The sequence below is a fragment of the Ciconia boyciana genome, chromosome 5 (assembly GCF_034638445.1).
Source record: "Ciconia boyciana chromosome 5, ASM3463844v1, whole genome shotgun sequence".
Taxonomy (NCBI): domain Eukaryota; kingdom Metazoa; phylum Chordata; class Aves; order Ciconiiformes; family Ciconiidae; genus Ciconia; species Ciconia boyciana.
Window position 1 is genome coordinate 8,279,353 of NC_132938.1, and position 21,441 is coordinate 8,300,793.

Here is a 21,441-nt window from a genome sequence, read left to right on the forward strand (position 1 = left end):
TGCTCAGCCTATCTAATTGCATCATTACAGTCCAGGCTGACTGTCTAATCTAGCTGCATAAAGTAATTAAGTTGCCCCACCACTGAGCTGCTGGTGCTGAACATCAATACCTGGTACTGCCTTGCAGTGGGCTTGTTCCTCAGGTGTACCTCAGGCATTTACTGTGTCTTGAGCGTACTCCGTGGGTATACTCATTGCTTCTGCCAGCACTTAGATATGTTATCTTGGCAAACCGTGTTTTTTAGTATCTGTGAAAGAAGAATGTTCTCCAGATAATTCTGTTTGCGGTTGTATTTAGGAATCGAAACTCAACTATTCTCGGCACAAAGGAGGATATGGATGTATGCCTTTCCTTTTGCTTTCGACTGCTCTTAGATGTCTTTTGGGACTCTAGGTGTTAAACACTAGTGCCAATAGTTCCTTTGTTCTATTTTACCTTGATATAACCTTGAGTACAGAAATTACATACCAGCAAGTGGATGTGACACTAGAAACTTATATACAAAAAGCAGTATTGCAGTTTAGGCAGACATATTGTTAAAATCATTCTTTCCAAGGTGAAGTAACATCATTCTGTGTTGTCACACCATGTCATACAAATTTAAAAGTTGGTTTGCTGTAGTTAGTTACTTAGTATGTTTCTGATCCAAAATAAGAAAAATTTCACAGGCACAAATATCTCTCTGTCTTTGAGTGGGATTGATGTCTAATGCAAACTGAAAGCAGTAAGATGTGTAATCAGCATCCTGAGCTATTTGGCCCTGCTGTGAAGCGTTGAGGGTGGGAGAAGCAAATCGCTCCTAAACATCAAGGTTTTTTGCAGGGCTAGAACCCCAGTCACTTCCAAAAGCACCGGTGGGGAAGACAGCAATAGGACCAGCTCCGCTGAGCTCCCGCGCCCAGCTGAAAGGGAATGAAGATGAACTTGATCCAACCTGTGCAGCTGCCACACTGAAACTTATTAGAGACAAACTACCGAAGTTACCACCTCCACGTGCCAGGTTATCTTTGTTTCAATTCTTGTAGAAACCCCTTGCTCTTACTTGTATTTATTAGTCACGAAAGCACACAGAAAAGTGCTCATGAACTAGGCAAGCTGCTAAGGCTGTCTTGGTTTCATTTTGAAGTTACAATTCTTCTACTGAGATGTACATTCACTGCTTAATATTGGGGATTCTGTTAGTGATTGCACCAGGCTTTTAAGGAATCTTTTACTACTCGGTTTAGGTTTTATTTGGTGTAAATGGCCTCCATGAAAAAATAAAACATTTCCTTCTCTCCTAACAAAAAAAAAACCATCCCCATTTATTGGAGTAACTAAACAGAATGTATCTTAATACTAAATTAGAAAGTCATTTCAACTATCTCTTGGTTCCTAATGACTTACACCGGCAGTGCTGCCTGGAGGCGTGTTTTACTGGTTCCAAAGACATATTTGTTGTCAGTCCTATTCAAAGCTTGGTGAAACTCCAGGCTTGTCTAGCATTTATCTGTGATTTGGGGATAAGACTGGAGTAATCTACTTAGTAGTATTTTCCTGAAAAGACACTACTGCATTGGCCAGGAAAGCCCCCAAAACGTAGCAAACTGGAATGTAATCTCAGAAAGAGAAAGGGGTTTGCTTCATTAGAACTATTTGGAGTATTCAGGTGTACATTTTTAATCTTTAAAAAGTTAAGTCACCTTACTCACCTAAAAGTCAGAAAGCTGACTAAGACCATTTGCAGCTCTACCAGTGAATAGTCAAGGTCTCCATAGTAGTACTTCTGGTTTTTGAGGACTAATGAATTCTGTAGTGGTGTTGCACAATGAGTATTATAAGTCTGCAAGATGGAATTTTGTCAACAAAACCAAAGACTTAGCAATCTGTGTGACTGCCATGCAAACATGGGCATGAGTTTACAGAAGCAAGATCTTTCTAAAAAATGGTTTGCCACATCAATAGTTCTTGTTACAGTATAGCGTGTATGATCCACTGCTGCCGCTGTTAGATCTCCAGGCTTCTACACCCATGGTATAATACATTTTATCTAGCTTTAGCTGAATGTGCAGTTAAGCTTTGTGGTGCAGTGTGTTCTGCTTAGAGTGTATGGTGTTATGGTCTGTATCCTTTAAAAAAAGAAAAGAAAAGGACAACCCTGTAAAGGTAGTTGTAGTCCTAGATCTAAGACAATATTAGCGTTGGTGTGAAAATCTAATGAAAAAAGAGAAAAAGTTATTGTGATTGTTGCTGTTCTGTATTGACTTTTCATCAACTTTCTCCAGTGACTCTGCAACTACTGAGCCAGCAGCTTTGGAAGAGCCTGACGGTAAGAGGAGAAAACTGGAAGAAGAAAGGGCTAAAGCTCCCCTCATGCCTTTTGGATTAGATCTTCACTACTGGGGACAGGATCAGCCAAGTGCTGGGAAGATTCTCAAGTAATGCTCTTTTTCTTTTAAGGCAAATTAAACAAATATATAGATTTACTTGTCCTCAGAGGTCATGCAGAGGAGTGACTGCTGTTTCTTTTGATAATTACTTTTCTTCTTCCCTTGTGCTGTAGGACCCATAAACAAAGTCAGAAATTCTACCTTAAAATGTTATTTGTTTTGAGAAGATGTGATACTAATTAAATATCCTTTGATGCTTCAAAGCACATTTTTTCTGCTCTTTCATGTTTGTGTATTATTTGCAGCATGGCATCACTTACTCCAATTTAAATTGGTACCTCATTATGCAAACTGCTGTGCAAGTGCATGCTAGACGGTCCCTCTGCTGGGGACTTTACAGTCTAAATAAACAGCAGACAAGGTAGGAGAAAGACTGGGGAAGATGTCGGGGGTATTCTTCCTGACCTTACAGAGTGGTAATGGAGGAAATTGATACGCTTGTTCAGTCACACAAGAAATAGGTGGCAGTTACAGGATTTGAATTTGGATATCTCACTTTCCATTCTTGTCTGGGAAGGTTCTGTGTTTCTTGGCCATGAAGCATTGCTGGCTTGGGGAAAGCTTTAGCAATGCCGGGGAGAACAGATTGTAGGTATACATCAGAACTTGTTTCTAGCAGTCAGTTTTTAAACCCCCTTTTTAGCACTAGTATTTTTATATGAAAGTTGGGATGCAAAGTCCTCCCTCTATGTATAAATTTCATTTAAGTTCACTAGAACTTTAGTAGTGTGTACCATACCTGGCTTGGAAAAAGCATAAACCATTGACTGTCTGGGTTGCAAATCAAACTCATATTCGCAGCAGTATTACTTTAATTACTTAGTTTGTGTTCTTATCAAAACAAACAAAAAACCCAACCCATGATCACAGTGTGAAGACAGTGTCTGCAGAAAAAAACAAGAGGAAGTGTTGCCCCTGTACCTGATTGCATAAAATGCTGAATATGTTTTAAATTGTTGAAAGCCAGTGAAATTTGATACATAATAGTGCTTTAACACCGTCACTCCGAGCTTTGGATTCTGTCTGGTGTGGTGTAAGCTCTTCAAAGCCTATAAAATGGTTAAGATTTTCAGCAGGGCTTTAAGAAGCGTTTGTCTGTGATAATGCCAAAAAGGTAGTAAGGCTTTATTTTACATTGCAAATGAGTTATTCAAGTCATAAGTGAAATCAGAAGCATATTTCACTGCCTGTCTGCCTTGTGCTGTACTGTTTTATTTTTATGCTTTCCAATAAAATAAAGGGCACACTTCTGAACCTTATAGTTTATAACTACAGATATGCCAATCTAACTAAAGATAATTTAAGTAACTCTGCACACACAATGCCATTGACCCCTGGATATAAAATATATTTATTGAAAAATTAAGGTAGTCATTGACCAACTCCTTTAACTTTTCTATATGCACACATACTGTCTCTATAAGATGCCTAGGGAAAAAAAAGCAAACCCAAAAACCAGACAACACGTATGGAATGTGTATGTAATTTGAATTTTTAAAATCTTTCCCCTTCACCTATTTAACACTATGCTTACTTAATTACAGCATTTACAATAAATTAAGATTTTGATAGTGAGAATGTAGCTACCAGGTAGATGATTTTCTAAAGAAGTTTTGTTTAGCTGGTAAATGGTGAACCGTCACCTTCTCTAGAAGGTGACAGTAACTGTGGGCTTTACAAAAAGTTTGGGCTGAACCATTTTCCCCACTTCTGCCTTCACTCAACTCATTAAGCTAGTTTAAGAACTCATTTTAAGAGTTTATAAAGCTGTAGTAGTACTTTTTTTTTTGGGGGGTGGTGTATACTGCACAGTGTTGTACTGTGTAGAGACTGCTGTGCCATCTTAACCAGCTATTTTGGATAGCATGGGCCTTCCAAACTCATCTACCCTCCTCCTTGAATTAAATTAGCTTACTCTTAGGATCAAGCTGGTGCAGCACTTTTTATGACTGTGACTAGGATATTTGAATTAGCTCATTTAGCGCTTGCTCCAGGATCTCTGTATGCATCATACTGGTTTTAGAATTTATATTTACTCAAGCTTTTGATAAGCTTCCCACCATCTTAGGAACGAAGTGGATATACATTTGTTGAAAGAGTGCAACATTTATCCAGGAGCTGGACTTTCTTTTAGATTTCCATTAACCATTACTTGTCTTTTATTCCTCCTAATGTATAGCTGTGTAATTTCCATGAAAGCCTCTGTTATTTGTCTAGATCAGTAACAGTCTTTCGATGAGTGTGAGGTGTTGATCTTCTAGTTGATTATCTGTTCCCCTTTAGATCCCTCTTACAAAAAGGTTTTACTTGTCACATGCATCATTTTTTCAAACAAAGATCTCATGTTCTGCCTTTTTAAAGCATAACTTAAATTACAACAGGAGGAAATCAGAAAACTTTGGGATTTAGCACTGTTTTGTTCTTCTCTCACCTGCTTGTAAGTCATGCTGGGAGAAAATAATTTATATGCTTGTAGTAAACAAGAATATTTATTAATATCTGTGCAGAACTTGGGCTATTTTAAGTCTAGTTCCCAAATACTGATCAATGGTATATGGAGTAAAACACAATTTTCATTTCCTTGAGATTTGTTTGATGCAGATTTTTTGGGGGGGAAGTCAAAATATTAAATAGAACTTTTTCCTAATTAGAAAGGCTGGTATGCAGAACTGTTAAATGCTTCTTCATTCTCATGTAACTGTAATTTGATAATTTAGAGGGGGAGGGGAGTTCAGACCACCAAAGGACATCAGAATTTACTAAAAAGATTCTGGAAGACTACTTTGCACACAGAAATCCTGCATGGTGTCTATTTAGGAATGCTTTCTCCTCCTTGTGCCTGTAAGGTTAGTAACACAGAGCTAGCAGTCAGTCTTTTTTTCAGGATTGTATTAAAACTAAGCAAATAAGAAAAGTATTTAATGATTTCATTTACTGTCTATTGTACAGTCTTGCCACATAATTCTGAAGCTGAAATACTGTACCATTCAAACGTTTGACTAAAGTCATATTGGCATATTACAAAGATTCTTAGAGCTGTTTTGTTTAGGCTATAGTTTGCAGAACTGTGTGATTGAAAACTTTTTTTTTTTAATGAAAAATTGTGGAAACATATTACTATGTTTAATGTTGAACTAGCCTCCACTATAACTCTTTTGCCTTTATTCCCTAATTTACCAGAAGAAAGTTATTTGTACTTTATGGCAGATTAGAATTTTTCTGGCGCTAGCGAGGTATATTCAATGAAGAAATTATTGGATAGCTTGAATCTCTCTAACAAGGATTTTACTTGTAATTTACAACATTTTTCTGATGATTTGGAAAATCACAGAATGGCTTCAAAATTCCTTAATCCCATTTTTAATGTAGTCCTAATCTCTTTACATAGTTTTAAATGGTCAACTATTGCAGTAAAACCAGCAGCTATGTATGTTATAGGTTGCTAAGGTCAGATAGTTTCCTCCACTATTTTTTTCCTTGTCATCTGCTGAAAACTTACTTAGATAAAATTCATCAGAACTCTTCAGGCCCACTAAAGTAATTCTTTAAGCATTGGCTTATGTGCTTTGCTGAATTGAGATCGTTGTGGTTAGTGAAGCCAGTGTTGACGTATATATGGCTCTGCAGTCTCCAGAAGGCAAAGCCTCAGAAGTAGGAATGACACCCAAGGATATTAATGAGTGAAGGGAATTGGATATGGATAGAGAAAATCCTCTCAAATCAGTCTGGGACCGATTGGGTGGAAGAGCTATGCGGAAGAAAGGGATTGTAAAGTGTCCTTTATGAATTTTAAGTCATTATCAAGACATCTGCCATCTAGATATCTCCATTTTGCTTGTAATAAGCAGTAGACATGTAGGCTGGAATTTTTTTTGCTTAGTTTAGCTGTATTTTTTCTCTTTAATTTCATATTTCCTTAACTTTGGGATGGGATTGTTGGTGTTTAACTTCAGATGTCTTAAAGTTAGATATCTAAGCTTAAGCTGGTCACCTTAATTTCTTTTCATGATTAGGAGAAACATTTACCATCAAAGGGACAGTCATTGTGTCCTAAGATTAGCATCTAAAATGAGTCAGGTAATTTCTCTCTGGGGTTGCCTGCTTCTCATTATAGACTACTGGCAGCCTAGGGTGGCTAAAATGAAATGATATTAATACTGTTGAGAAAATTTGAAAATACCACACCACTTAAGGGTCCTTGCTCCCCTTCTCTCCCACTCCCCACATCCACTGGCATGGTACTAATCTTTACACCAGATTAGCAAAGAGTATATTTGCCTATATGGGTCTGTAAATACAGGTAAGATCTCTAATTTTAAAATAGGTTTTCCATGGATTAGCTTAATTTCCTAGAGGAACGCCCCGTAAGTTTCTCAGACTTATGGACACTGTATAGGAGAACCTAGAACAAATAATCTCTATAAGGCTCAGCTGATCGTCTGCTCTCTTCCTTGGTCCAAGTATATTGCAACATACTGATTTCAGCTTCTGCTTCTCTGCTTCTACAGGCGTAGAGCTAACAGGAATAAGATCAGACAAGTTAAGATCAAACTGTTTCCTTCCTGGTCTATTTTCTGTGTTTAATCATAGAAGTACTTTGTTATGAAGAATGTTAACTACAGAATTACAAAGTTATTCGCTGAAACTGGATATCAGATAACTGACTCTGAATGTCAGATCACGAACTAGAGCTGAGACTTGTAATAGGTTAGCAGGTTAAACAAGAACTCAATGCTAGGCAGGCTTTGGTGATATTTTAAAAAATCTTCATAATATAGGAGTCATAAGAAAGAATGGTAGATTCCTAGCTTTTCTAATTCACTAGTAAAGCTTCCCTTCCTTTTACATGTAAGTTGACCATGGGATGAAAGTGGCATCCCTATGTGCTTTCTTACAACTTTGTCTGTGAATAATTTTAATTTGTTGTTTTCCCAGATTTGCTTCTGAGCATCGATTTTGGGCACCCAGTGAAGTAGAGGAAGAGGTGGAAAACAAAGAAATAACTGAAATGTTAAAAACTAGATACATAACATTTGCTGGCAAGTTTGAACCAGTGAAACATAAATGTCGAGCACCAATGCCTGATGGAAGTCTATGTGAAAGACAAGATCGGATTAAGGTGGGCACCAAGTAACATAACTTCCAGGATACATGCTATGTGGGGAAGATCTCATTAAAACATGTCCATAAAAGTTTCTTTCACATTGTAAATATAGCTCAAACCAGTGAAAGAAAATTGTATCTGGAGAAGTTTGCTGTTGATACAGGCTTCATATGAGAAGCATCCTTTCTGTAAGGAAGCTGTAAACATTTAAAGAACTCTCAAATATTTTTGGCAATCATCTATATTATATTTATTACTGTGATGTTTGAGTACCTGACAGTGAAACAGAGACAGTTAGTTGTTTGCCAAGAAGTTTTCCTCATTTAGAGGCATATTTGATATTAAGTGTTTTTAGAAATGTGGGTGTTTGAGGGGCAAAGAGATTTTATTTACAAATTAGGTTTTATGAAAGCTAAATCCCACACTGCCTCAAATTATGAGCCCTATTGAGCAGAAATACTTTGCTTAAATAGTTTGTTCTAATATCCCTGTTCTTCCTGTATTACCTGAGATTGAAGGGTCTGAATACACTAAAATAGTTTAAATGGGATTGTTACAGGACAGGGATATGGCATAAACAACAAAATACAGTGCAGCATTGGTGCCCTGGTTTCAGACTTGACAGGATGTGCTGCCTGGCCTCTTGAAACTGGATATTCATATCACAAAGAGCTTACTTCTTTCAGATTCTGAATATATTAAACACGTGATGTTTATGAGATCCTGATGCCTTCTAAGGGGGACTGGGGATCAAGTGTAAAGTTTTGTTGCTTGATTCCAGTGTCTGGTTTTAAGCTATGTTGAATAACATGTAGCATTTTCTTTTCATTCAGAAGTTTTGAGATTTTATTTCCTTTTCTTTCTGAAGTGCCCTTTTCACGGAAAGATAATTCCTCGGGATGAATCTGGGATTCCCGTTAATGCAGAGGACAGAGCCAGAGAAGAAAAGATGCGGTTTGAGAAGCAAGCGGCTCAGCCAGGTTTGTGCCTTAAAAAAAAGCATCTTAAAAAAATTTAGACAGAGGTGGGAGATAAGCTTTAAATGTAAGCATAATATCTTTATTGTATATGTGTTTGTAACTATATCTTGTAGATATTGTAAATATTGTATACAATATATATACAATCTGTACAATAATTGTATAGATTGTATCTATATATTTATATATTGCATCTACAATATTTTGTATCTGTTGTATCTCTCTATATAGTATATATTGTATCTACAATCTATTGTAGATACATTGTATCTCTATATTGTATGTATTGTATCTATATATAGATACAAGTTGGACAACAATCTCAGTATACAGTTGGACAACAAATGAGGCAGGCGCTATGGAGGAAGAGAGCTGATTCTTGTGTTGCTAAAGGCACAGGTTGAGATCCACAGAACTGGATCATATTTCTCTTTTGCTCCTAACCCCATTCTCTCATTTCAATTCCTGTTGATTTTAATTTGCATATCATTTGCACAGATGCTTGCTTACGTGGTAAATATGGATGCATGTGTACACAGAATAAGGGTAACATCGTGTTTGTTCTTTATTTCCAATAGTTATCATAGTCTTCCTAATGCTTCTCAGACAGACAAATTATAGCCTTTATCTTAAGGAACATGTTTATTAAGGACAATTAAACCTATTTCCTGAAAATGCTCAACAGTAACTGTTCTCATGCTTCTGAAAAGAAGTTGTCTAATCTTGCTGGTCCCTAACAGTTGTGATTTACGTAATGTAATGATAATATTATTAGGATCACTGTGTTACCAGGAATATTGGCAGAGTGGTTTTTTTGTCACAATGCAGGAACTCGTTTTTCCTATATCTGTTCATATCTATCATGGTCTGTATTTCCTATATCTACTCATTTACCATTTGTGTTCTAGGAGAATTCTTGGCCTTGTTGTCCTGTGCATCTGTGCAGCATCGCTAGAAAATACTCTGAACCAGGGAAGCCCTCACCTTGGGCTTTACTTTATTGGCATTATAGCTGGTTTGGATGTTCTAATAGGCATGATGTTTGTGATGGGCTTGAGGAAGGGAGCAAGCAGACCTGTGAAGTTTAATTGTTTACAGTTTACTGTGCAATACTCTGGATTTTGTTTTTAAACAATGGGGATGGGCAACAAAACTAATGGCCTTCTTGCATCCTGGCTGCTGCTTTCAGGTGTGGAATGCTCTGGAGGGAAGGCTCATCCTTCCCCAAGATATTTGGGCATTTTTAGCCAGGATAAAGCTCTGGACTGCTAGGTGAGGAATGCAGGCAATGAGAAAGACAGCAAGCAATGAATACACAGGCAGGAAGACTTCTAAGGGGAATAAGAGACTTTTTTGCAATAGTACAACTAAGCCTTGTTAGTGATGGACAGAAGGTAGATTTTCATAGAGCGCCACGGGGACTGCAACCAGAAGGCTACTGGAAGTTGATGGACTGCAAAGCAAGATGGGAGAGAGGGATCTATCCAGCAAAGATGTCATGTATAATTGGAGGGGACAGATTTGTTTTCAAAGCTTTTATTTAATCTGCCTTCCTCCAGCAGGTCTTAGTTTTCTCTGGTTTAAGCTATTTATTCTAGGTGAATAGTCTGCATTCTAATTAAACTTCCCCATAGGCTTTATCATTTTGCTATCTTGTACTATACTCCCTTTAAGGAGTTAGTTCTTTCTTAAGCTCTGGCTCAGTATTTCACCAGTTTCACAGTCATATATATTATTAATGAGGCTACTGAATGTTCCACAAAACCCCTTCAGAGCAGAAAGAACAGTTGTTGATCTGTTATCCAAAAAGGTCTATGTCAAATGAATGTGCATTTAAACATACAACTGACCCACCCAGTTTCCTTTAATACATATTAGGCCATCTTTGACTGTGCTTGGCAATTACCAGCACCACATGAATGCAGCAGTTACTGAACACCTTCTGCTGTGTGCCTGTGTCAAGAAGTGCTACGGTTGCAGGTGCTTTCCGTCCTTGTCCAGGTGGAGTGAAGTGCTCTAAACTGACATCCAGCCAACAGCATGGGCACAGTTGGACTGTCACAGCAAAACCAGGCCAAGGGTGTGGGTGTTGTGCTAAAAAGGAAAGTTCCCAACTTAGTTATGGCAAACGAAAACTAGCAAATTAAACTAGTAGGTGTTCTTGAGGGACTAGTTTCAAATTAGAAACTAATACTCTGGTATAAAAATCACTTGCACTGAAATATATTGATTTTTTTTTTTTCTGTGAAATTGCCATTGCTGGAGGCTAGACATAATATTTATTTTTATTACAGTGTCAGCGCGGTGTTGTTAGAGGCTTCTCACCTCTGGCCCACAAGGATGTGTATGTTAGTCCCAAACCAGTGTTGACATTGCTGCGCTGCATTATCGAGTGCCGTTGTTAAGCTGAGATGTCATACAAAGGTCCATCCCGGCTGTCTGGGGACATACTGAACAAGCTATGGCACGTAATTTATTGGACAAAACCTTACAGGTTTCTGAAGCCATATGTATACCAGATGTCACTAAATACTTTTGCCCACTGCTTTTTGTTTCTTTCTCTTTTTCCGTGCCTCAGTATTTTTATATTTGTTTTATAATATTTTCATTAACCTTTTAAAGAGTTTTTTGTTTGGTTGGTTTGGGTTTGTGGTTGTGGGGGGGGGGGTGTTTTTTGGTTGTTTTGCAGTGAAGTTGGTTTTTTGCAAAGAACTTGAAACCAGTCTGAGCAGTGCTGCTGTGGAAAATGTGGAAGCAGAGACCCACTCTGTACAGTAGGTGCTTTGGTCTCACGATTGACAACATCATTTGCTAATGACGACAGTTTGGAAAATGCCAAACGTTAAAATTTGGGGATCAGCTGAGTGGTTAAATTGCACCAAAATTCTTCCTACATCTTTTTCCTATTGGGTGGTAGGTTTATTTTCATCCTTGTGTGGTTGAAGGGGAAAACAATTATGTAAAAGTAATACAGCTCATGTGATAATGACTATGTTTTGACAACACTGTCATTGTTGTTGTGGAGCATTTTTTCACTTAGCATAAAATTTTAAACTCTAGCTAATGTCCACAAAATGGTGCTTTGGGCTCTTTGGTCCTGAAATAATGAATCAGGTGGGATTACGCTGACCTGCTAATCTGCAGTGTTCATCCTTTTCCAATAGTTCGCACACAGGAGCAAATTAAGTGCCTATTTTTTGTGTCAACCCTGAAGAGTATCTGGTTTTTCAGCCCTTAGTGACTTGTTAACAAACAGGTATCAGGACAGGCTGGTGAAGGCAGGCCGCTGGCCAGTCAGATGTGAAATAGCATCTCTTTACTAACTACAGTATTGATTCCCGCCTACCCTTGCAAACTGTGTAATTTTCTTTTCCCTGCTGCTAAACTCAGTAACAATGTATGAAGAGCTTTAGGGGCCCATCAATGCTCAAAAAGGCTGCTCTTCCCTGGCATTCTATTGATTTTTCTCAAAGGCTTTTAAATTGCTCCTTCATTTTACTCAAATGCTCATTTCATCTCTACTGGATGCCGGCATTTTTTCGTTGTGTTTAAACAATTGCTCCATTCACTGGGTTCCTAAACTGTGACGCCTTCTTATTACTGGGAGATAAACTGTTTAGACAGTTTTCCTTAATCTTGGATTAATCGTTCCTGTATCTGAATTGTGCTGTTCTGTATTCCTTCACTTAAAAAAAAAATAGTCCGTGAGGTCTTATGATCTATCAAGTATATGTGTTCTGTTTTCCCCCTCTATACTTCTCCTGCTCAATTCTTGCACAGCTTCATTTTCCTCATGCTTTTTGATGTGTTGGATTTTAATCAGTCCTTGCTTTCACGTATCATAGTAGGTTAGATCTAACCTTTCCTTGGAAAATTGCTCTGGTATTCCTAAACACCATGTTCTTACGTGGGGACATTGCCTCTGACCTTTGTGAAATGTTATTGCCAGTATTTGTCACACTCAGCGACCATCTTGGTATATAAGTGAAATTGTGTAGTCGTTTAGGACTGTTTATTTTTCTGTATCTACATCGATGTTAAATAAGGGTAGTAGACATTTGGTGTTACAATTTCTGCAGGCAAGAAAGGCTGACTGACATATGGGAAACTATATGACGAATGACTGGTAATTACTGGTTGTTAAAATACAGAATTCTGACATTTATACTGAGTTTGGACCATGTTACTCTTTGAAGTGCTTGTTACATTTTTCTAACCCATATGCTCAAAATCTTTATAATGCAATGCCATTTTTCTAAATTTCCACTTGAAGATATCCATCCTCTAGCCACATTTTTACTTTCTACTTCGTACTACGTTACCTTGTTCTGATAGGCAAGACTAAGACACTAAAGGTGAAAGACCACTGCTTCCTCAAAGAGTTTACAGTAAAAATTGTTCATGCTTTTTCCCATGGTGGCACCTACAATCAGAATCCATTTACAGTGTATGGTTGGATTCCGAAGCATTAAGGTTTTGATAAAATTGTAAACCAAGTTTTTGATGAGATAAATTAACTCTTGTGCTATTGTCAAGAGGAGAAACTTGATTTAGATAATTAAACTGAGGAAGTGTGGGATACTTAAAAAGTAGTATCTTTTCCAGATGCAAAACTGGGCTCATGGCAACAGGGTCATGTTGTCTTATTCAAGAATGCCCTTTAGGTGTCAGATACGAGTTCGTGTTTTGAAGCAAATATGATTCTTTGCAGAAAAGTTACAATGTTGTCACCCCCACTCTGCTCAAAAGTTGACATATTCCATTTTTTTAGGTTTATTTTTAAGCTTATTCAGAATTTGCTTCTGGAGATAAGTTCCTCAGCTACATTGTTGGCATTTTGTTCAATTTCTAAATAATAATCACTGTGTTTATGTCACTCCTCCTACATGGAATAGTTTCCTTGGAATTTTGCTACTGTGCTACTGTGAAAACTTAAATCTTCCTACAGAACGAGTTTGTCTACAGCAGCTAATAATAGATACTAATCCCAGCCTGGCAGGACTTTCTCATCGAGATCTGTCATTTTGGCTAATTGCTTTATCCTCCTTTTCCTTTGTGTATGCAACTTACAGCACAGTGACTCTGCCCTCGCCTAGCGGTGACAAGAACCCGTACCTTAGGAGACTGCAAATTCTACCTGGGTTTGGAGTTTCAAAATGTATGCTTTTTCTTTTAAACAGAGTGGCGAGATCCAGAATTCATGAGAGAAGTTGAAGCAGCTACAGGAATGGATCTTGGTTCCTCTAAAAATAATGGAAAAGGAGGGAAAAAGAAGGGGAAGAAGAAAAAATATCCAAATCTGACTGACCTGAAGCAGCAGGCTAATACTTCTCGTTCCCGGCTTGAGAAGAAAGTCTTCAATAAGTAAGATGCTTACGTTCCCTAAAGCCTGTTAAATTGCTGTTTCCTTTTGTTTCAACAGTACTTTCTGTTTCTACATTAATGTGCACTTACTAAACAACTTTCTTTGCTAACTACAGAGCAAGAATGCCTTCCATATCTCTGGAGGGTAAAGAGTAGCAGGTACTGATGACCAGGGTTATTTCCTTGAGAATGATTTTCAGCTAATTTACAAAATTTCCCTATGAAAGATTTGTTTTTCATCCTTCTCAGGTTTTTTTTTACTCCTTTAAATGCTGTAGTGACTTCTTTGGATGATCCTTTATTAATCAGATGGGTGCTACTTTATGTGTGCAAATAGTACTGGGTCTGGAAAGAAGATGATGTGTTCAGAGTGACACAACTTACAGCATCAGACACACTGTAGTAGTGTAGATGAAGTGAAAATGAAGTTTTTCCTTTTGAAAGCCTAAGATGGGCTGCCGTGAGCAGATCTTCAATTAATCAAAGGATCTGTCAAAACCCCTTGGCTTTTGGCATGTAGCAGTGTCTTGGTGGTTGCCCTCAAGCCTCTGGTGTATGCTCAGAGACCTTCCCAAACTTTTAAGTGCTGTCTGGGCTTCCTGTGTATTTTCTCTCACTCTTGGGTATACAAAATTGCTAGCTGGGCCTGATGCAGTGCCTTCCAGTCCACTGTGTACACACAGTGATCCCTTCCTGTGTATTATTCAGTGACACACTGCCATTGCATCTTTTTCCTCCTTTACTGAGAATGCGTTCAATTGGTTAAGAAAAATATTTGGATCCTTGTGTTATGGTCCTTGTTCACTTAATGCCTGCCATCTTTTGTAAATATCAAGGGCTGGAACCTACTGCAGGTCTCTTTTCAGTGTAAGAGTTTGGAGATGATTATTCCCTGTACCAGAGACGTGTGGACACAGTATTCTTCCCACGATGGTGCTGTTTCTATACATCTCCCTTTCCTCCCAGCACAGGTGCAAACAGTAGCTTTTGGCCTATATTTAGCTGGAGAGGAGACTGTTTGGATGGCGTTGGCATTTAGACATTTCAAACAAAGGTGTGTCCGTGACTTATGTAGACATATGTGAGTTAATTTTAAAGCAGGCACGCTAGCTCAGATAGAAGTGGGAACCTACCAACCCACCAAGCTGAATGGGTTTTAGAATGTATAGTAGCTTCATATGTCCACTCTGTTATGCCGTTTCTGATACCTAGTCTTGGTTAAATGTGGCTGCAACATAAATTTGCCCAAGCATGCTCTGGTCTTTATCAAATGGGAAGCAACTGCAGCTATTTAAAGAGTTTCACATGTCAAAAATGAAGTAGTCAAAGAAAAGTGAAAAGTCTAAAGCTGTCAAATCAAAAAAGCAAAATTATTATTATAATGCTATAATATATTAAAACTACATTATAATTATTATATAGTCTTATAACCCATCAATGCTGGGTTATTCATTAAACATAACTGGATGAGTCGAACAGCATCGAAGGCACAATATTTGTTTAAAATATATTTTCCCTTTTCTGATGGAATGGTTATAATAACAAAGCCAAATCAACATTGCTTTTAGTTACAGAAATAGCACGTTTTCTGGGAAATTCTCATGTTACCTATCTTAGTTAGAAGTCAGAGACATACAGTTCTAATGATCAGAATTTCATATCAGCTTTAACAAAATAAATTTAAAAAGCTGTTTTTGGTTTACCATGGTTTGCGCTAATGATTTTGAGTGTGTGTTAGTGCCAGGCATAGGGAATCAAACCTGTCATGTTTTAATAGGTTTCATGCTTTGCAGCACTAAACAAGATGATAACCTTGGCTCCTTATAACAACCCCAAATTACTTGAAATGTATAGGTGATAAACCCAGGCTCTAGTCTGCCAATAAAGTTAAGTGAAATTGCACACAGATCATCAAAGTGGGATCTCATTTCATTTACAGTATCGCACAATCCAGTGGTGCTAATGTAAAACCTACATGACATGAAGGTGTCAAGGCCACTCTGCGCTGCTAAAGGCTCACTTTTCTCCTACCAATTAGGCAATATTTGAAGTGCAAAACCATGACCACGTTTTCCTTACTCTAGTAACTTTATGGGCAGAATTCTGTTAAAAGTATACCTCTTCCAAGGTGTTTTTTCAGAATGTTGGTTTTCATTACAGTTGCTGCTGAGAGAGTCTTTAATCCCACCATTTAGAAGTGTTATTAAGAAGTATCCTCTGTTTTCAGATATTTCAAAGTGGCTTTTGAAATGAAGCCATTACAGAGAGCAGTTAGCTATAACAGAAGTCAGCTTGCCTCTTGGAGATAACCACAGGAGCAGAGCTGGAATACTGTGTAGGGCCTGATCCTGAAAAAGGCTGGTGCACACTACCAGGTGGATGTCTTGTCTTCATTTTACTGCACAGCCTGCAGCATCCTCAGAATTGATAAAGGCAAACTGTGATAACGTAGAGTCTAACACCACCAGACTTGAAACCATCCATTTTGTGTGATGGAACTTCCTGACTGCATTTCTGATGTAGAAATCAAAGGAGACATCAATCAGTGCCATGTTCTTAAATGGGACATAGTCCCTGAAACCAAGCCCTTAGCTGGTATACCTCCTACGTTGGCAGAGCATCCACGTCTTTACAGAGATGTGTTAGGAGATAACTTCCTTCTTCATAAACAGAAGCAGGGTGACATCTGAATGCACCGGCAAATATCAGCCTCAGATTTCTGAGCTTTTGTGCTAGAGGCACTTAAAGTAATCAGTAAAAGTGGGAAGTCTAGAATCCAGTGAAGAACCAAATTCCTAGGCAAGATGCACTTAGCTGTGCACAACAGCTGCCATAAGTTTCTGGAGGGGGGCAGATGTACGCAACAGAGCATTCTCTTGACTTCTGCTACTGCCTTTCTTCTGCTTTCTTACCCCTCTGGAATCATGAACACATTTCTCTGCCATACCAGTTAAAGGATATATAGGCCTGCTCTTTCTATGCCTTTTATGAGAATCTCCTGCTCCTATTCATGCTGTCTAGGCATCATTTTCCTTACCCTCACAATCTCAGCTGCATGATCTTCACTCAGAAGTTTGTGGAGGGAAGAAAAATGCAGGTGTCTTCACTCACCCAGTTCAAAAGCATAGCAGTCACTCACAAAAGAGGAGAAATCTCTGGGCACCATCTTTACTGGGAGGAAACAGTGGCAGCAAATAAAGAGCAGCAACATGAGGGCAAGCCCTCATCAGATTTAGGAGCACCAGAAAGCTTAAGAGCTCAAAAGTTCATTCCTTTATTTCCTTTTTGAATCTGAAGAACACTCCAGAGCCTTCTTCAAGCACAGCAGGCAGAGGGCACGAATGCTTGCCCATCATGAGGTAGCAGAGATCCCATTCCACTTTATGTAAGAATAAGGTATTGGACATACTGTCCTGACTGTGCTAAACTCTAAGCGTTTAGCTGTTCTGCAGCAGTAATTTATCCCTCTGCATACAGATACATGACAGTCTCTGGTGTCTCCCTAAACTAGTGTTGTGCTTGTGGATTAAATAGTTGCTGCTCAGGAATGGGGATGCTGCTGATGTGAGTAAAAGAGAGTTTTACTTTGCCCACAGCGATGAAATGGGTTTTTAGGAACCTGTGAAAGGAAAGTTGCTAAATGAGTTATAGTTACATGAATTGAACAGCAAGCCCTTCCCTGACAAAAACATTCTAGGTTCTGCAGGTTGGATTTTGTAAGGGTTTCCGAGTGTGAGTTTTTTAGATCCTGTTAAGCTTTTAGTTATTTTTTCCGCAAGAGCAGTTAGGTGCTTTTGAAAACCAAACTCGGTATGTGTGACTATCAGGAATAATGCTAGGAGGGTGGAATGCACAGCCATTAAACTGAAAGACTTTAATTTGTTTACTCCTGTTAATAAAATCATTGCTTAATTAAACTATTTGTATTACTGCAGCTAATTTTGTTAACAAGACAAATTTGTTCAGCCTCATCAGTGCAGTGTTCAGAAGCCTGGTAGTGATTAATCATAGTTCATTTTTTCCCCCAACATTCATAAACATTCTCTGAGATTGTGTAGAATTAACATAACTGGTTTTATTTTTTTTGTTTGTTTCTCTTTCAGAGGTGCTGTGAAACGTGTGGTGAAAGCAATGAACCAAGTGGACCAAAGAAAGCACGAAAAGTTTGCCAACCAGTTTAACTATGCACTGAATTAAATTGTTAATCTTCTTTGCCCTTCATTTTATTACAAGAGTGCAACTGCACAAAACCTTTATCACCAATCTTCGTATTTACACTAAAATACTGTGCTAGGTGCATTTTTAGTGGGGTAATTTTAAAAATTGTTTTCAACTTTAACTTATTTGATAATTAACATTAATTTTGGCAAAGATGTGGTGGTATAGAATGGAATGCATTTAACAAGTTGATAATTATTTGAAATGTACATGAAATAGAGCATGTTTTATGACTTGTACATACTCTGGGTAAAATGTTCAGCGTCTGGGGTTTTTTTCCTTCCTAAGGGACTCCTGTAATTTATACCTCCTTTGCCAACATGTGTGTTGTAATTTGCCTTCATTTTCATGCCTTCAGAAAAAAGATGCCTTAGAAACAGTTAGATTTCTACCAGAGATGGCAACGCACAGAGTATTTGCTCGGCCTACTATTCTAGGAAGCGTACCACATCAAGCAGCACAGTGGCTCCTGCAGTACCTCTAAAGACACCTCTTGTGTACACACTAAAAAAAAAAATCCAAATCAACTGATGCCTTCAGATAATGAACAGAGTAGAGTTTGATTTCTGCAAACCGAAATCCAGGAACTAATTCAAACTTGGTAGCTGTGGTGGTGGTGAAGCTGAAATGACAGAGGTCATCCTGGTCTGCTTCTTGTCTTCCCAAGATGGTATCCCAGTATCATTCAGAACTACATGTGGAAAGCATGTTGTGAAAGTTTGTAGAGATACTCAGAATGTGCTGAAGTTTAACTGATACCAAAAAACTCCAGTACAAAGTGAAAGTATGAGGTTTTAAAAATCATTTGGGTGGCATACTCTACTAGTGAACTGCCTGGCTTGAATCAGTTAAAATTACATCAGTCTCAAGCTTGAGAGTGCATCTAAGGATCCAGATATAAACACAAGCATCTGGACTGTTCTAACTCCAGAGAGTTAACAGATGTATTGAGATCAAGCAGCTGGATCCAATGTGGTTTGTTGTTATTGGTTGAGTACTTAACCAGATCTCCCAAACCTGCTTTGCTGACTATAGTTGTGTCTTAAGCAGAGTGAACGAAACATTGACCAGTTGCGCTCTTACAAGGTTTCATATAGCTTTATGAGTGAAGGAAATCCAGAGTATCAAGGAGGATAGAGTGTTTGAAAATCGATTTCAAGGTGAACTGCAGAAGTCTTCAATAAAATACAGAATACAAATTAGAATGAATTCTGTACAGCACTGGCTTAGTCACTCACCTGTTAGAGGTGTTTCCTCATGCATCAAGAGACTATAAGAATTAAACAGGGAGAAAATTTAAACTCCTCGGTGTAGCTTCTGACCACCTCAGACAAAAGCTAATGTACAGTTCTGCCAAATACCTTTGCACAAATACTCTGGAGAAGTACTGCTTAGAAAGCAATTAATGCTGAATCTTGATAGTTTACCTTGCAAGAGCTCTGCAGTTTGGAAGACATTTTCCTCTTCAACACGGGTATTTAGAAGATGTACTTCTAAACTACCAGAAATAAAATAATAAATAGCCAACTGAAAGCAAGAATTTAAGAAGATATCTACTGCACTGGAAAGCAAAGCCACTTCCACTATCAGTCTAGCCAATGTGGCAGTGAAGGCTTCAGGTGAAAATGTAGACAAGGACAAGCCAAGTTCATCACCAGGTCAGTTGAATCAACTGCTAAACTGATTTTATTTCCTATTAAGGATAAAGACACAAAAAACCACAAACAAAACCAACAACCACAAAACCCCGCACATTTGAATGTAATATAGACCACTGGATGCTGGGATCCCAGAACAGTCTAAATGTGAAACTGTTGGATCTTAGAGAGTAACATTCAAAGAGCCATAAAGGTCATTGTGCCACTATTCCAGAGATTCTTGAGCCTGCACAGACTGAAGGTGTTCATTTATAAGACATGTTTTCTCTCCTCCCTGTAAAAAGAGTGGGGAGTTTATATTGTGCAGTGGCACTTAGCCCTTCTTTGCTGTGGACATCAGATGTCAGCACTAGAAAATTTCCAGCAAACAGTAGGTGCACTATACCCCATGGAGTTCCCATTTTGGGCCTTTAATAAAATAAAAAAAAAGCCCAAAGACCAAGATTGGAAAAAGAAATGGTAGAAATCTGTGAGAAAAAAAGTGTACATAGCAAGTTATGCTCCATTATGATGCTACTCAGTCACATCAGTTCTAGAATTATCAGCTGAAACTTCCTATCTGGACCCGAGTGTCTGATCCACTAGTTAAACCTGATCCTATCGTGTGATCTGTATGCTCTCCCCCTTTCTTTATTGAAAACACACATGCACGCAAAAAGGCGTTTTTCTAGACTGCCTCTTTCATGCAGAAAGAGAATTTGCAGAATGAAGCTTTCCCAGCAAGTGACTTGGACTGGCTAACTCAGATGCAGGTGCATGGACTTTGGGCCAGGCTAGTGATGACCTTTTTCTTTTTTTTCTGGTTTTATTGCAAGAACTTTCCTTGTGGGGAATATACCCAGTTGGATATGATTTTTTTTCTTCCTCTTTCTGCCTTGAAGCAAGAAAGACCATTGATTCTTCATAGGAGAATGTGTTAAATACACATCCTCTGTAGCACTGCCTTTATGCTAGCCTGGCCTCTTACCAGCATGCATCTTCCCCTCATCCAGTGTTTGAGAAACCCATGCTTCCCTTCCCATGTTAATTATTGCCTCATTTAATCAAGTGATTTCTCTACAAGGGCAACTCAGCATATATACACACAACAGGTCTTGAATTTTGCCACTTAAGCATTCTCATTAGACCTGGTCAGAGATAATTCAGAGGACTTGGGGAGCTTTCTCCTTTTCCTGGGTTTATATCTGCAGCTCTGCTGGAGGAAAATTTTTAAAAAGGCATCTATCTCCAAAGATCCAGCATACCTGCATTAAATAGAAATCCTTTAAGTTCAAAATAAATTGATCTACTTTTTAGACACATCACACCTCTTTGTGCATCACTTTACTTACAGCAACTTACAAATTTGAGGTCTCTGAGCTCAACAGCTCTTCAAACATCTTAGTTGCTGAACTATCTGTATGACATTTCTACTAGAACTTTTCTATTCCTGTCCTCAGGGCTTCTGGGGAAAAAAAAAATTAAAAAATACAAGTGTCATTCACATAAAATCTGCTGTGTGGTTTTGTCTTTATAACTCACTCAAATGCCTTTGCAATTGTACTGTAACATACTTTTACTTACTGGGGATACTGCGTATGATTTCCAGGTACCTAAACACCTTGGATGATTTGTCCCTTAGGGTGTTGTTAAGGTGAGTAGTTGTAATACAGGTTGAATATTCTGTGTCTCTAAAAGGACACAGTAA

The 21,441-nt window shown here is 38.3% G+C and overlaps 1 protein-coding gene across 1 annotated transcript in view; it reads left to right on the forward strand.

The window, feature by feature from the left end:
• Window positions 1–21,231, forward strand: part of UVSSA (UV stimulated scaffold protein A) — a 58,988-nt gene extending 37,757 nt beyond the window's left edge. The window contains exons 8-13 of the mRNA XM_072862340.1: window positions 824–1,001; window positions 2,266–2,418; window positions 7,366–7,549; window positions 8,403–8,514; window positions 13,695–13,878; window positions 17,982–21,231. Coding sequence (XP_072718441.1) covers window positions 824–1,001; window positions 2,266–2,418; window positions 7,366–7,549; window positions 8,403–8,514; window positions 13,695–13,878; window positions 17,982–18,075 — 905 coding nt within the window. The 3' untranslated portion in view covers window positions 18,076–21,231. The remainder of the gene's footprint in view (window positions 1–823; window positions 1,002–2,265; window positions 2,419–7,365; window positions 7,550–8,402; window positions 8,515–13,694; window positions 13,879–17,981) is intronic.
• The last annotated feature ends 210 nt before the right edge of the window (window positions 21,232–21,441 follow it).